Source organism: Paramormyrops kingsleyae, chromosome 2 (assembly GCF_048594095.1).
Source record: "Paramormyrops kingsleyae isolate MSU_618 chromosome 2, PKINGS_0.4, whole genome shotgun sequence".
NCBI classification, from domain to species: domain Eukaryota; kingdom Metazoa; phylum Chordata; class Actinopteri; order Osteoglossiformes; family Mormyridae; genus Paramormyrops; species Paramormyrops kingsleyae.
In genome coordinates this window covers 40,435,690-40,453,417 of record NC_132798.1, presented here as the reverse complement: position 1 = coordinate 40,453,417, position 17,728 = coordinate 40,435,690, and the positions used below count along the sequence as shown (strand labels likewise).

At 43.3% G+C, this 17,728-nt stretch overlaps 1 protein-coding gene across 3 annotated transcripts in view; it reads left to right on the top strand.

The window, feature by feature from the left end:
- Positions 1-11,735, top strand: part of mapk1 (mitogen-activated protein kinase 1) — a 32,144-nt gene extending 20,409 nt beyond the window's left edge. Inside the window, exons 5-9 of one of the 3 annotated variants that reach the window (XM_023838962.2) lie at positions 3,876-3,990; positions 5,209-5,340; positions 5,634-5,743; positions 8,549-8,668; positions 10,345-11,735. In XM_023838962.2, coding sequence (XP_023694730.2) covers positions 3,876-3,990; positions 5,209-5,340; positions 5,634-5,743; positions 8,549-8,665 — 474 coding nt within the window. In that variant the 3' untranslated portion in view covers positions 8,666-8,668; positions 10,345-11,735. The other 2 variants (XM_023838960.2, XM_023838961.2) reach the window with 2 other exon arrangements.
- The last annotated feature ends 5,993 nt before the right edge of the window (positions 11,736-17,728 follow it).

The window sequence follows — 17,728 nt, the reverse complement described above, 5'->3', positions numbered from 1 at the left end:
TCACCATATTAGTCTGGCCAATTTTACCATTAAGATTTACATAAGGCATAGATTTCAGCTAAAAAGGCATTGAAGATTATGCAGTGCTGTATTTAGCATGTAGTTCATTAAAGTAAAAGAACGTTATCTGTGGATGAAACAAAATCTAAAGTTACTGGAGTCATGTACAGTAGACCACCCGTATCGCGGGTGATATTTTCCAAAGATATTAGCGAACCATCCGTGGGTCCTGTATACTACGTGATTTAAGTGAAGTCAAGAGCTAATATTGCACTGCAAAAATATGTATCGGGATGATTGAGCAAAATCAAGCTTTTCATATGCCAAAGGAGCAATGAAAAAACACAGGCTACTGTTAAGCATTTTGCAATGAAAAGTATCATAAACCTGTACAGAACATGTAATAAGAATATTATTTTATTTTTGCTTACTCAAAAATAATAATTGGACTACTGCTGTTTACTCTTAAATAGTCATTAAAATAAAAATTGACACCTAGTTCAAACTGCCCAATTTGTGTTTGATTAACTAGGTGGATGATTTTTATTAATATGCAGTTGTCATGTGTTAGTACTGTTCGGGTTTACCATGTAGATAAATTCTGTTTGTGTTGCAGTTTTAATCACAAAAATTTCAAAGTAAACTTTCTGGTATCATTTCTGTGTGTTTGTTGATTCTTCCATGTCCCACTCTTGCCAGTGTGGGGAAGCAATAAAAAAGGCCAATTCAATACATGCATGGATACAGTCACAAAATAGAATAATAAAATATACACTCCTTAGATGTTTATATGATACAAACTCTCACACAAAAGTTGGCGCTGGTGAATTCTCGAATCTGAAGGATATTGATTAATTTTCTATACTTGTACTTGTTGAGTTGGCTAGGTGAATCACAGTAGTAAATAAATGTGCAGTTATAATCTTCTATAATCTCCACTATGCGTTGTCCCATTCTTTTGCCTTCTGGCATGTGTTTAAAAAAGTATAATGCACAGCTTGTGGTATTAACCCTTAATTATGACTTGTGTACAATTTGATGTTAGCCTGCAGTGACTAAGTTACCGGGTTAGCCCTTTCCCCCACCTCGGCTGCTTGGACCGTATCAGTGTGTTCGTGGTTCCTGTGTACAAGTCCCTGCTGATCCAAACCAGCCCGCAAGAACATCAGAGTGTGGCCAGCTGGTGCCGTTTCGGCTCCCCAAGACTGCTTCGACTCAGCAGACTGGGATATTTTGAGGGAGGCTGCCACTAATGGTGACTCCATCAACCTGGAGGAATGCACAGACTCTGTGATGGGTTACATCACCAAGTGCATAGAGGATGTCACTGTATCCAAGGATGTCACCACGAGAGCCAACCAAAAGCCCTGGATGACGAGAGAAGTGCGCATGCTGCTGAAGACCAGAAGTGTTTTCGGATCTGGAAACAGGGCTGCTCAGAGCGGCCAGAGCTAATCTGTCTCGGGCGTTGAGGAGCACTAAGCGGGGCCTACGTGCAGAGAATCAACAAACACTTTAATAGCACCAACACATCTTAAAGCCAGGCGTCTGTCTCAGGGTGCTTCAAATCCACCGGCATCATCCCAGCGCCGAAGAAGTCATCAGTGACGTGCCTGAATGACGACCAACCCGTCGCACTCGCATGTAGTGCTTCGAAAAGCTGGTCATGGCACATAAAGACAAATCTGCCCGCCTCTTTAGACCCCCTCCAGTTTGCTTACCAGTCCAGCAGGTCCACTGAAGATGCCATTTCCTCTGCCCTCCACCTCTCCCTGACACATCTGGACAAAAAAAATATATATACACTTATGTTAGGATGCTGTTCATAGACTTTAGCTCCGCCTTCAACACAGTCATCCCTCAAAAGCTGATTGTGAAACTGAGTGGATTAGGTCTGAACACCACTCTCTGCAGTTGGATTCTGGATTTCCTGACCGAGAGGCTCCAGCCTGTGAGACTGGGCTGCAGCACCTCCAGCACCATCACGCTGAGTAAAAGAGCTCCATAGGCTGTGTACTCAGTCCTCTGCTTTTCACTCTGCTGACTCAGGACTGCACAGCTGCACACAACTCCAACCACATCATCGAGTTTGTGGATGATATGACTGTGCTTGGACTGATAAGCTGGGATGTTGAATCTTCCCACAGGGAGGAGGTGGAACGGCTGTCCGTATGGTGCAGGGCCAACAACCTGTCTCTCAGCGTCGACAAGACTAAGGAGATTTGTGGACTTCAGGAAGACCCATCCTGCACACATCCCACTCTATCAACGGGTCACCTGTGGAGATCGTAAGGAGCACCAAGTTCCTCGGCATGCGCATGTCTGGGGAACTTACGTGGACGAGCAACACCACCTCCTTAACCAAGGAAGCCCAGCAGAGACTCCACTTCCTGCGGCGGCTGAAGCGGGCGAGACTCCCCACTCCCATCCTCACCACCTTTTACAGAGGCACTGTCGCGAGCGTTCTGACCAGCTGCATCACTGCCTTTTATGGAAACTGCAATACGTCCGACCGCAAGCACCTGCAGCGAACAGTGGAGATAGCTGAGAACATTATCGGTGTGCTTCTTCCATCACTTCAGGAAGTGTTTCACAAGCACAGTGTTTGCAAGGCTTGCAACATGCAGGACTCTCCCCGCCCCCCCCCCCACCCCTCGCATGGACTCTTCACCCTTCTGCCATCCAGGAGGAGATTCTGCAGCAGCAGAGCCAGGTCCCCCAGGTTGCGGGACACTTTTTACCCCCAGGCTGTGAGGCTCCTTAACACCACACCATCCATTGGGATCTTCAACACTGCCTCATCCACCTCTTAAAATACACATGCACAGCACTTTCCCATATACACGCCAAAAGCACTGGAAATTCACATTCCGTCTGAGTATTTTTGCACACTGCATTTGTCACTTTGTCATGGCTCCAATTTAAACAGTCATCATTGTCCTATACTGTGTCTATCGATTCTCTTTGCTGTTATATATTCTAACTGGTCAGCTCTTACACAAACTCTTAAACGTGTTCTATGAACACCTGTTATTAAACACTGCTTCAATACCGTAAGCCATGCTGCTAATTGGATAAGCTGGAAGGTCAATTTTACTACTACCTCATATTGCATTTTATAATTTCTTTTTTTTCATATCTATAAATTGTTGTTAATTTTTTTATTCTTATTTGCGCTAGTATCTGTACACTGTAGCCATTTCGTCTCACTGTATAATTTATATGACTGAGATGACAATAAAGTTCACTTTCACTTTGACTTAAGTTTTAGCATTGGTTGTCTTGAGATGCAAGAATCATTAAGCTAGATAATTTAAGTTAGAATGATGACAAAGATAAGCTAGGCTACTCCGAGACTGAAGGGTGCGTAGCTTATAGTGGTCTATGGCTAATCCTACATTATTAGGCAAGTCTGGCAATGCCTTTTATGATGGTATTGCATTTGTCATGCTGTTGTGATTAAGTTCTGCTTTGCCATATTAACAGACTGCATTTTCATTCACTTTTAATGTGAAGTGCTCCCACAAAACTAAGGCTTTCGCTGGACCTGCATGTACTATGCTATCTTTAATCATTTATGTATATATAAAATTGAGTAGTTGAATTTAAATGCATAATCATGACTGCTCTTCTGCTTACTGTCCCTGCTGCAATGGATTTTCAGCAGTAATAAGTTTAATGATGAGTGCTGGCCGTTAAATTGCCGTACTAAACGGCAGGCCATTGTTACATGCTCTCATGGGGCTGGAGTATCTACGATTTACCCTGATTCCTACAGTTGGTGCTGGTGTTTGTATGTTCAAAGTTCATAGTTTGTGGAGTTCTATTCTCATGGCAACACGTTATTTTAAAAAAAAAAAATTTTGTGGTTCCAGGGCTACACTAAATCCATCGACATCTGGTCAGTGGGCTGTATCCTGGCTGAAATGCTGTCCAACCGGCCAATCTTCCCAGGAAAGCATTACCTGGACCAACTGAATCATATTCTGGGTAAACTTTCATGTTACTTCCTCTAATGGGCAATGTAATTATGATGAATCAACTGTAATTATTAATTACAACATTCAGGAATTTTTGACTGAGGCAGTACAAATTTCGTGCTGAAAGAATTTGTGCACGTCACGATCTTTACCAGCAGTTTATTTTTCCCCAGCTCCTAAGGATGAGAGATAAGTGAGTCACTCTTTGATAACTTTGACATTAAAGTAGCTTTGCAGGAATGGTCATGCATTCTAGCATGAAAATGGGCCCTTTTTAGCCACTCTGGTGTGCAAAGCGATCAAGTGAAAGAATGAGCGATATAGACGTCAACAGTGGGAGGCACAGTGGTTCTTTGCAGAAGTTGGTTTGTCCTCGTCTTGCTTGATTACCATCCATATCTCATCAGAACTGCTTCCTTCTGCTGAAATTGCTGACTGTGCACCTCTGCTCAGAAACATGTAACATGGTGATCTGGCTGTAGGGCCAGGGTCGGACTTCTGGAGGCTGGAATTTGAGCTGTGCACTGAGGGTGTTGTCACTAGGGAACGCCAATCATGTCCTGGGGAAGAATCAGGAGGCTTCGCTGAGCAGAACAATAACTTGATGTCTACCTTTTGGTGCTTAATGTCGACACTGTAGCCTGTAGTAATCAGACACCTGGATCTTGTAAATTAGTCGTTTTGGTGCCATAAAGATTTGTTAGTCATTATGTTTCATATTGACACAAACCTTGCGAATACCTGTAAGAGTCCAAGGTGCTGGCCTTCATTTGTTTGTGTTTCCCGCCATCTCTGCGCTCCTCCACAGGCTGCTAGTTTTGGCTCTTCTTCTGAACAGATGCCTCCTTAAGGATGGCTCTCGTCATTCCTATATTTGGATCATTCTTGATTCCGTTACCTATGTGGGACAGGCCATCCTGGGCAGTCATCAGTGTTCTTGTCTGTGCACAGCAGGCAGGATGTGTGGCCCCCACTGCCTCAGCCCCTCATGCTGCCTTGCTTTGTCTTTATAAAGGAGCAGCCCCCAGCAATAACCACGGCCACTTTATCTGCAGGCATGACTGTTGACATTTGTGTTGCTGTCACATTGCTCCCCTGCCAAACGAGAAGACATTAACTTGTCCGTCATCTACTGAGGCATGGAAGCCTTGGTGTATATATACCTTATTGACCTTGCTGTGTGTGTATATATTGATGTAGCTGTTAAGTTGCCACTTGTTCCCTGCAGGCATCCTGGGCTCACCCTCTCAGGAAGACCTCAACTGCATATTCAACCTCAAAGCCCGGAATTACCTGCTGTCTCTCCCTATGCGATGCAAAGTGCCCTGGAACAGACTCTTCCCCAATGCTGATCCGAAAGGTCAGCCTGTCCCGCTTTCCTTTCAGACTGTGCTCAAAAAGCCAATGGACGGTAGCCTCAAATGCCAGAAAATGTCCCAGTGTTTTATCTTAAATTTTGGTCTTGGGTTGAAAAGCAGGCTGCACAGCATAAAGCTTCTTATACTTCCATAACATCTATCCATAACTGGGCATCTTGTTCATGAAGCAAGTTTCCCTTAAAATGAGCTGGCCTCATGCTCCAGCCCCTGGCTACTCTGCCCCCTACTGGCTGTACGCATCTCTCAGGTACTTTTTTCTCTGTGTCTATGCTAGCTTTGGATTTGCTGGACAAAATGTTGACCTTTAACCCTCACAAGCGCATTGAAGTGGAGGAGGCCTTGGCCCACCCCTACCTGGAGCAGTATTACGACCCCACAGATGAGGTGAGCACTGCACTTTGCTTTGCGGGGTCTTGAAAGGGCAGTATTAACCCTTCGTTATTTTCCTAGCTGTTTTAAAATATTGTTTGGGTGCCAGTTTACCATCTCGTAATCACCACCCACTGGAGTGCATGCCAATAGAATTCAGCCTCGCATAACCCACCACAGCACAGTAGCTGTGATGTTTGCTTGGCGTTCATCCCTAAATGTCTCAAAGGGATTTTGAGGGAAGGCTGCGAGTTGTAATGCTACTAGTTGTACTATATTATATTCTTTTCTTTAGCGATTTGTATTTTTTGTGGCTATGCAGTCTGTTTGAATGCTTTCAGGAATCACTGGATCTTTTTTCCTGCCTTCAATACCAAATGATTTTGATCCCCTGTGTTCCTTATTAGGTGTATGTATTTGCTTGGCAAAATGTATCGCCAAGATTTAAAGTTGCCATTGCTTTCTGTCAACTAATCTGATCTTCCTTTGGTGCCTGTAATACCTCACCACAGTATTTTGCCACAGTAACAGGTTAAAATCCATTTGCCAGTCATATGTTTAATTTATTTTTGCTATAAACCCATGATTCTCTGAGAATAAGTCGTGCAGTATTTCCATAAAATTTTAGGTGCTGCACTGATCACAATGAATATTACAACAAACTTATGGGGTATTTTATCAGTCTTTAAATCAAATATTCCGAATTACTGCACTTAACATAAACGTCTATGTCAGGGGTCATCAATGATATTTGTCAGAGGGCCAGAGTTTTACCAGACAGTCTCCTTGGGGGCAGGACCCCTCAGAAGAAAATGAAATAAAAATCTAATTTTGGCTTAACATTATGTTTAATGTTTATACTTTTTCCATTTCATAGCCTAAATATAGTCATAAATGGTGGTTATTCTGACAAGAGACTCAGTTTTAGTTGCTTTAATAGTGTGGACCACTATTTTCTTTTTGATCCTCACAATTTTGGAATCCAGTCGCGGGCCGGATTGAACGGCTCAGCGGGCCGCCAGTTGATGATCAGTGGTCTATGTCCTGAACTGCTGAGCTGCATGCTAGTGGTCTTCATCAGCCCCTGCAGTGCCCTGTACTGCTGTGCTCAATGATTCTGTAAAATTCTGTTGGCACTGAGGGTGACATCCCTCAGTCTGCCGTCCGACTGCTGAGGTGTCATGTGACTAGTGGGAGGTGTCAGGAACTTAAATCTGCTGGCGCACTCTACAGCAGTGATTCACAACCCATGAGTCGCGACCAAAATTTGGGTCGTGGCAGTTTCTGAATGGGTTCGCGAGGCAGAGTTGGAAATGTAAGCATTTTAAAACCAGCAAGCTGCTGATCAGATTTCCCAGCCCCAACCATAACCCTAACCTATATAAACGGGTCTCGGGTCTGCAAAGGCTTAAAACGCAAAACTATTGAACACTCAACCAATTCAAAAAATCAAACCAGAGATGCTTAAAATTCACTGGCACATCCAATCAGATTTGAGCCATAGGCATTGATTGGTGTACATTGCAGAGTGCACTGCACGCTTGATCATATTGTTCATTTAAACATAATATGAATATAATTTTGATATAGGGTTGTGACTGAGCTGGCATGGTAAAAGTTGAGGTTGAGAACCGCTACTCTACAGCATCCCCACCAGTGTGGATGGCAGTGCGCCAGTCTCTGTTGCCTGCAGTTGATCTAATCTTGCTGATATTTGGGAAGAGGTTCCTGACAGGCCAGTCCATAGTCATTGGTGATCAGACCTACGATGGTTGTGTCATTAGCACTAACTTGATTATGGCGTTGGAGCTGCCTGGCAGCACAGGCGTGGGTGAACAGTGAGGATAGCATGGAGGCTCAGTACACAGCCCTGTAGGATGCCAACGACCAAGTGGAAGAGGTGTTTCTGACAATCTGTACTCGCAAGGCTCTGCCACTGATGCAAATTGTGTACTAGGTCTAATAGCTGGTGATTAGTCTGGATAGGATTACTGTGTTAAATGTTGAGCAGAAGCCTACACATATATTTGGAGCAATTTATTGTGCAAGTTGTCTAGAGTGGTGTCCAGTGGTGTGGTCCTCTGGTGACCTGTGGTGGTGACACGTGGACTGGCAGGGATGCCAAGCCCCTCGCACACTGCTTGGGGTATCCAGCACCTGCCTCAGTGTTACTTAAAATGTCAATTGTAATATGGTATTTGAGTAACGGGGAAAGGGAAGACTTATATAGAGCCCCGGGGTTATTCTGGGTCACCCCTCCCCCACAGATGATTCTTTGTACGTATGGGCTACTGTCTTTGCCTCCAAGACCGAGAAAGCACACAGGAGTGATGCAGTGTAAACCTCCAGCCACAGTGCTGCCTTCCTGTCACGGCAGTCTGTGAACCACCCACAGAGGAGGTCATTAAAATTGATTTTGGGAATTTGCAGATCAAGACAGACATTGTGATCACTTGCAGTCGCCAATGGGCATCCTTGGTGCTTCCTTCAAAGGGTCTAGTTTGTTGTGTCCCCGCCCCCCCCTTTAATTGTGCTGAAAGCAGCCACGACATAAAGCCCAATGTTTTAAAGCACCTGCAATGGAAGTTACCGAAAAGTGGTGTTGGAATGTCCTAAATTAACACTTGGTATAATGCAGTGAATATTGTAATCAGTGGTGCTGTTTGATTAATCGATTGCTTATTTCCTCACATTTATAATTTATACAGCTGGGAATTTTTACTAATTTCTAAAAGGGACAAACTTCAGGCTTACGGCTGAGTCATCCCCTTAGAAGCTTTGTGTCCCTAATTGTTCTTGCCATTGTGATCCCCTTCTTAGCCTGTAGCTGAGGCTCCCTTCAAGTTTGAAATGGAACTGGATGACCTGCCTAAGGAGACCCTGAAGGAGCTCATCTTCACAGAGACGGCGCGCTTCCAGCCTAGCTTCAGGACCTAATTGGCAGGTGACAGCTAGGGGGCGCTCCTCTGCCACTCTGGGTTGGGGTTCAGGCTCTACATCATTTTATTTCTGCTATACACAGTTGAACACAGTTATAGGTTATTGCTCTACTAATTCATGTGTATGAGTACAAATTCCTATTCTCTGCCCTCATGTCATTCATCCCATCCCATCCCATCCCACCTTCCCAATGGTGGGTCACGCTGGCTGCACCAGGCCAGATCAGACGTCTTTTTCCATGACCACAGACTCTAGATCATCCTGTTGGAACCCTAGGCATCTCAAAGCCATCTGAGAGAGAATCCCTCCAGCATGTCTTAGGTTTTCTCCAGGACTTCCATCTAGTTGGACGTGCCCAGACCGGCTTTCTTGGGAGCAATCCAGGTGCCACTGATTCCTCTTGACCTTACCTGATGAGGTCCCTCTGGATTTCTGAATTTGTCACCCTGTTATAAATGAGAGACCCTGTGAGGAAACCTTGGTTTACCTGCTTGCAGTCACAACCTTGTTTTCCCGGATGTTACACAGAGCTCATGACCATAGCTGAAGAGAGACATGAACTGAGGTAAATCGGATGCCTGGTCTGACTTCCCTCCTGTCAATCCCATGTTCCCTCTCACCATCAGTCCCAAACAACATACTGAGAAACATAAATTCTGACAATAAGGGAAAGAAAACAATCCACTCTTTTCCAGATGCACCGTGGCCTCAGATTTGGAGTTACTGATTCTCATCCTCATAATTCACACCAGGCATGGAAGTGCAAGCTGGAGGGCCTGGTCTGATGAGACCAAAAGCATGATGTCAGTAAATAACAAGGCTGTTGCTTTGCCTCAACATCCTCTCCATCTCAAACAGGAGTGAAGATCACCCATCCCAATAACATTCAGTGCTCTTGACATCTCTGGACAGATCTCATCTGCCCCTGCAGTTTTCCCCACTGTGGAGTCCTTTGACCACCATAGTGATTTCAACTGTAGACTGATCCACCAGATTACCAGTTTTCAACACTCAGTTCCGGGTTAGAAGGCAAATCTGCCAGGTTAAGGAGTCCCTCAAAGTGGACTTTCCACCACAACACTCAGCCACATAGAAGGAAGCCTCTTGTCTGCTGGGAAGACCTGCATCTGTTCAGCCATCAGCCTAGAAAAGTATAAATACTCACGAACCTCAGTCAAGAGCTCTGGTTCTACAGCTTGCTCTCTCTGGAAGTAAGGCCAGCTATGTCTAGCCATCTCCCGACGCTGGTTCTCCTTGGTAACTTTCTTTGTGTCTTTGTTGGGTCATAGTTTGCCTAGTCTCTCCCCACAGACCCCTCTGCCAGGAGCGTGGCTCTGTGGATCATCAAGGCACGTAAGCCCCTCCACCACACTAAGGCCACAGTCTGTGGAGGGCCGCCATCATCTGTCATCCATCATCATCATCATCATCATCATCATTTCATGTTTAATTCAATTCCACCGCCCTCCCCCTCCCCCACGGTGCTATTAAATTAGTTGTTTGAATCCACCAAACCTGTTGGTGGTCAACAAATGGCTTCAAATGTAGTAATGTAGTCTTTCACAAGATGCAGCTCGGTCCATTCCCTTGCCGTGTGCTTGGTCCTACGCCAATCAGGATAAGTAACACGGTGTATTCAGCCAGCTCACCCCCACCCACCCTTGCCGCCCTTACAGATCTCCCCTGGATGGATACAACGCCAGTGCTGCTGTCCTCCTCGCCAGCTTCTCTTCCAGAATGTGCTTTGGTTCACGTCTCGGCTCAACATAACTACCTTCCCGCTTGATCGCTCGGGAAGGGCATTGGGAATTATTCCCTCCCCCCCCCCCCCCCCCTTCTCTCTTTCTCTCTCTCTCTCTCACACTCACTCACTCTCACACACACACACACACACACTTGTTATCCTTTTGCCTGTAGCTTTGGCAGGTGGGGCCACTTCATTCTTTTTGGCTGTGGGGGGTGTCACTTGAAGAATGGCTTTGAGAATTATTATTATTATCATCATTCATCATCACCTACCGAAGATAAAGGGATATTACGGGATCTTAATAAAGCACTTATGGAACATCCCACCTGCAGCTTTCCTAAACTTTCCATAAACCCCTTTTGACTGTAGCCAGGCTGCTTGTAATGTGGTGACAGTGCTGATCTGCAAATGTCAGACAGAATATTAAGCCTCCATTTCGATTACAGACACAAGCACTTACCTGTATAAATGGGCAGCCAGGGAGGAGCATGTACTTAACACTGCTTGGTGCTAAGGAGTCCCACCCCCTAAGTGACAGCACCTACTACTAAAGGGCTCCCTTATACCAGCCCGAAACAAAGCCAGCCAGAGCCTAAAACTCCCCCGTTGTGTGGCAGTAGGCTGCCAGCCTCGTCCACCTCTCGTTCCGAACCTTTAGTGTCATGTTAGCCTGTCAGCTGTTCTCCTAAGCAGTCTAAGTCGCTGCCCTGTAAGTGTGTTTCATTATGAAGATTTTCTGTTCTTCCTCAGGCTCCAGCATTTCACATGAGGTAATCTACAGTAAGTTACTACAGCAGAGCCCTGTTTTACAGCTGTTGTGATGACTAGCTTGCTTTAATACCAAGGCAGGCATAATCAAACTGTGTTTTTGCACATCTTATAGTTTGCCGTTAGTATACCGACCTCCCCCCCCCCCCCCCCCCCCCCCCCCCGGCCACCCCAGCTTTGCGTTGTTGCCTGAGGGTCGTAGACCCATGGAGGCTTTAAACATGCGCATGTAGTTTCGCAGTGTGGAGCTTTGGCCTGTCCTCTCCTCCTGTGTGTGTATCTCACACACAAACACACACACACTCTGTCTGTCTCTCTCTCTCTCTCTCTCTCTCCCCCCCCCCCCCCACCACCACCTGCCCCCCGTAGTGAGTCGACCTCTCCCACCTTGTGACAATTGACTGAATTGACTGCCCTTGCATGACTGTTAAAGCTTTCTATACAAAGACTGTGTAAGTGCCACGTTGCTGGCCCTTCCACTCGGGAATCTCGGGCTCCCCGTCCTCTACCTGATTTGTGCTCTCGGTGCTTTCATTTACAGCCTCCCCCCCCGCCCCCCCCCCCCCCCCAAGAAATAAAGCAAACATCCCTCCCATTCTGTCCTTTCGACTTTGATTTGGAAGGTGAAATTTTAGACAAAGCTTACCGCCAGACAATGTTGGGCATTGGCCTCAGTTTAGGATGAAAATGTTTTTGTAGAGAAAACAGAATCTTGCTGCAGGTCTTAAAAACACCCTCTGTTTACATGATCAGACCTGTAATTCAGCAAGTTGTTACCTTTTTAAATCACAACTGAAATCTTGGAGGGATACTGGTCTTATTGGACTTCATAATGGGCATCATAGGCTAAGACATGGTAGAACTGGAAGCGTGACTCCTCTGGGCTGATTAGTGTCTGCTTTGTGGTTTTGTCGCGCTGCAATTCTGAAAATATCTGCAATGGCTTGTTCTCTTGGATTGGACGGTTTTGTTGGGATTTTCATTCTTGACAAGCCAAAGGCTCTGCTTCCTTTCTGAAGGCAAATGAGAGGCTCATTCAATCACCTACTAGAGGAATAGCCATAAATGATCAAATGACGGTTTGTGAAGCGGTTTAACTGTTCCTTTGCCTTGTATCCTGCATTTCCCGGAAAGCAAAAGCTTTGCTTCCCTGTATTTTTGCCCTAGAGTACTGACTGTGCTCCATGCATTCAGTACTGTGCCATTTCAATGGAGTCTGTCCAGTCAGTCTATCTTAGGGTCACTGACTGGGTGCGAGTGGGAGGCTAGTTCTCTAGAAACACACTGCAAATTCTCTTGTAAGATAAGCTTCTGCTGAATCCATGTGCAACCTGTCTGGTTTTGTGCCTTTATTAGTCTTGTATAACAAGATTTATTGCGTGCTTTGTTTAGTTGGGGATCAGTTGTGATTGCAGTTTTATTCTTTAAAAAGAGAAATCTTTATTCTCACCATTATGTAATTAAAGAAAAGTTATATTGCCACAGCTTTGTGATTGTTATTCTATATTGAATAGGTAAGAGATGGAGCATTTTTTAATTATATTATTTTCCCCCTGCTCCCCCACCTTATATTTTTGGATGCTTTGTGTAAAACCTTTTTTTTATTGTAAAATGAATGTTTTGTTTCTAGTGAATATTAATCTTGTTAAATAATTGTTTCCTTGTATTAAACTACTCCTCTGTACAATTGTGCTGCTTGGGATTTTTTCTTTCCTAACTTTCATTTAACTTCTAAATGTTTGTATTTCACCAGCCTTATTCGTGACAGTGCAGAGGGATGGGAATACGATAGCAGCTGCTGAATTTGCTTTGAGGAAAGCAGTGACTTCCCTTCCTTATCGTACCACTGCAGATCCCCCATGTAGTTGATGATCCCATGATCCAGTGAACAAATTATTCCTAATATTCTATGTAGAAGTTAAATATACTAAATTTATTCATATTTATATTGTAGTCATGTGACTTCTGAATTTTAAACACCCAATGAATATAGTGAATGGTTTTTCAGTGTCTTTTGCAGTTAAGCCTTCAGCTATGACAACTTTAGGTAATTCAGGTATATATGAGACAACCAAAGATAATCAACAAACTTTAACACCAAGAATTAGACCTGAAGCAATTTTTTCCTGTTGTGTAAAAAGGATTAAGCAGCAGAAGAGACATTTCTAAAATGAAGGTGAATTTTATTATTGTAAAACTAACTAACCAGTTTTGATATGGTCATTTATAGACGCTAAAAAAAGAAACCAAGGTTCCAGTGTATTTGTTGTTTGGAGAACTAGGCCTCTTTCTGATTCTGGCGTGCGTTTCCTGATAACGATGATTCCCAGTGTCTTATGAAGAGTAAGATATGGCATTTCTTTTGCTGCATCTGTTTCTTGAACAGTCTCTGAAAGGAGAGCTTCTTAGGAGCGACCTTAACAGGCACCAAAACACCTGATTGGTTCACATCGATGGCTTGAGAATTGATTATTCCCTCTACACAGCAATTGCTTGACTCGCATGAGAGAAAGTGATGTTCTTTTTAAATATAATACTGCAGGAATGCTTCAAAATGTGGCATTCCTCAGAACTGGGGAGAACCTAAAAATAAAATGCTAAATTAACAACTTGAATCATCTAATCGTAAATATGATTTTCGCCAATTGGGTCCCCAGATTGTAGTATCACCAGTTTATTTTATTTGTGCGTGCACCAATATTGGGACGAGCAATGGCCAAGTAGCCGAAAGAAAGTTGCATTACTGTCTTAACATAAGATAATGTCTTGTGTGCTTTAGTATTGCCAACTAAGCACTATCCCTGGGACCTTTTTGGGGAAAAATGTATTAAACTTTCAAACTGGATTTAAGGAAGCACTTCTTTACACAGCGTGTAGTCAGAGTATGGAATAGTCTTCCTGATAATGTAGTGCAAGCTGAATCCTTGGGTTCCTTTAAATCAGAGCTAGATAAGACTTTAACAACTCTGAGCTATTAGTCAAGTTCTCCCCAAGCGAGCTCGATGGGCCGAATGGCCTCCTCTTGTTTGTATAGTTCTTATGTTCTTATGACTGTAGTCACGTATCAGACAATCATTTTATCATGTGGACCATTTATTTTTTTAGCTAAGTGATGTTTGGTTATCAAACTGTACCCTTAATGGTAGTGTTATTTTAAATGAACAGTATGAGCTAACAACAGCGATAAGAGACTGCTAAGAGGCTCAGACCAATCTTACAAAAGTATATCTTACGGAAGATATATTTGACTAAGAATGTTTCAGGAAACACATCAGAGCGTTAAGATACAACTTAAGGTAGAACTTGCAAACAATGTAGCAGTTTTGGAAATGCACCCCTGGATCCCAAGCATTTTAGGGTGCTGCAGAAGGGAGAATTCTGCCGTTTCAGAAGGTTAATCTGTATATGCAAAGGGTTTAATCAAGTATCACCTGTGATACACTCACTAGTAATGAGGGTGCGGAAGCATTTGCCAAGATTGGGGTCCATTGATGAATTTGAACATTCTGCAGATCATGCTGCCTGCACCAGTCGGTGAGCACCTGAATCGTTCCTTTGAAAAGCAAAGTAGAGAGGAACACGAGTCAATGGCTTGTGCAGACTTGCACTGCTGGAATCCTGAATCTCATACATGGTTAAACATAAAATCTTATTCACAAATATCCCGTTTTGAGTGTTTACTACCTCTCTGAGTTTAAAAGGCAAGTACTCTCAGTGACACCATCCAGTGACATTCTGAAAGAAGTTTAACTCGCCACCTTGAAGATGTTCATTTTTTGTATGTGGGGAACATGTACTCAGTACAAAGCTTTTCAGTTGTGTTTAAGTTGTATACTGTAGTATACTGATACCTTGTTACCGGTCAAGGTCTTAATGGAAAATGTAATAAAGGCTGGCCGAGCATAATCCTTATCTGTGAAATGAGCAAAGGCTGGAGTGATCCCATAGTCGCATCCCAGAGACTGCCAGCCCGCTGCCAGCCTACACCAGTTTCTGCACAAAACATCTCTGCCAAGATGATGCCCTGCTGGATATCTTACTCCTGAAAAGGTGACTCGGCAAGCATTTAGAGTAATTCAAGACAAAAGAAAGTGGGATATTTTTATGGTGTGGCTTTGAAGCTGTATGGATAGAAGTTTATCATTGTCATTTATACCAATGTCATATCTATTAGAGTTGCATCAATACCGCCAGTATTAAATTGTGATTCAGTTTGCCACTATTTTTCATTGACATTTTGAAACTTTGCATCAATTTCCTAATTTATTGCAGTTTAACACTGGCGGTACAGTTGAATGTTTTATTAAATTTTTTCTACATGACCAAGTGCACTATGATGCAAAAATGCAGTGAAGTGTCCTCCTCTGAAATGCTGAAGTACAAGTCAGATGTTTCTTTGTCTCCCCCCCATTTATGATCTTAAAAATGTCTACTTGGTTAGCACAAAGAAATGCATGCTTTGTGTGACTGGGAGCTATTTGGTATACTGACTTTATTCAAGATACTTAGCTAAAGGTTGTTAAAGCCGATTAATTAAATTTGGCTTGTAAGTTTTAGTAGTTCCATTATTTCATTATTAGAGTTTACGATCAGGATACAATAGTAATATTGCGACACATTCAACCATGACACTGGTATTGTGAGAATTATTGTATGATTGGCTAGTTGGTAATACCCAGCTCTAATATTTATGTACTCAGAGATGCAGTGGTGATTCCTGCAGCTGCCTTCTGCTAGGTTTGAGCACTGCATCTGGGGTCTGTCCTGTATCTGCAGACAGTAAGCCCTCTGACCGGCCTGTAAAGTGGCTTCTGACAGCTGAGAATTTGGCAGGGAGTTAAAAATGGATGTTGCCGATGCTGACTGTCGCTGTCGCGTCGCCGTGGCTTTTCATAATGCCAGTCTAATTACAGCCTTGCTGCCCTTTATTGCTTTATCTTCCAGTCTGCAGCTCTGTCCGTAGGCTTTTTATGTAACATCTCTGTGCCAGATTTGTTTAATGCCCATTATTTCAGCTTGACCTGGAATGTATGGATGCAGGTATTACATTCGTGTTCTCTCCTTTACATATCTTCCAAATATATTCAAAAGTCAAACATGTATGATATAATGCAGGTGAATCCCAGACATCTTTTGGTCGCTTGGTAGCCTTTCTCTTCTGTTAGGCCTGTTGCTTGTATAAATTTTGCATAGGCCTGCAATGCTGAATAGTAGAAGAAACACAATGTAAATAACAAAAACCAAGTTGATCCACCTTAAATTAAACTGTTTACTCGTAGTGCTCTCATTTCACCAACATGATTTGGATTATCTAATGGATTATCATCACAAGTAAACATTTAAAGTTAATGCCAGGAAAATATAAAACATAATGATTTTAACACTGGATAAAATAAACACCATAAACAATCTATGGCTTCTATAATTTGCCAGAAACCTTCGGTCCAGAGGCATGCTTTCTATACAGTCCTCTTCTTTTGATTATAATTACTCTAATAATTTTTTTAGTAAAATATTTTCTTACGTGCTGCACACGTTTTCTGCATACCAGTAAAGATAAGTGTCCACCATTAGAAATTTCCCAAAAAAGTTGCATGAAGCCCCTGCAGTATAGTACAGTATGTTTTCATATAAAGCTTTACTAATTTTACAAACTTTATTCCATTTTGACAGTATTATAAAGTGAAATGTCGATTGTGTTTTGGCCATTTTAGCCTTTCATTACCCGTGGTTGGCACGGAAATGACGAGGCGCTCCTCCCTGGGCACTAGCTCACATGAATAGGAAATACAAAAGAGAGGAGAGAGGAGGAGGAAGGGGAGAAGAAAAGAAAATTGCGGTTAAGCTAATTTGCCTGCTGTTTAGGACTGGTTGCCGTGGTAGCTTGCTGTCCTTGACTACGGCCAGCTGCATGTTGTTTTAAAGGCCGCTGCTGGCGGTCAGCATTCATTTACATTTTCGCATTACAGTTAAACCTCGTTAGTACATCTTTATAATGCCATCCATGGCTTGTGGAATGCTTTGAGATTACTCACTATAGAATACATTATATAAATTATCCATTGCTGGTTTATTTTGAGTGTGATTGTACCTCCATTTTTCTTTCATAAGATCCATCAGAGGTATCACAACAGGTTGTAAAGTGAAGCCATTTCAAACACATATTCATTGTCTGGGCTCTCAGACCTGGCATTCACTCTTATGCCCGGCTCTAGGCCAACGTGCATTGGCAATGAACCCTGCTCTCCAGCAGGTGGAGTAACCAATAAAGGCATGAACTTTTGGGGGTTCAAAGTTTCTTTGTCATTTTTGTGTGAATGACAGAATAGGGACTGCCAACTTTTCCTAGAAATGTCCTGATGTGGGGGCGGGAGTTAACATACCAGTACAAGTGGATTCTGCTCCAGAACCAAGGCATTAAGTTTTAGTTAGCTTGCTGTGTTATGGATGTCAAATCTAGAACTAGCTTAACTAACTTTTTCTGGCAAGTTACCGAGCTAGCATTATTGGCCATAATTTCTATGTGACACAAAGAGGTCATTTTA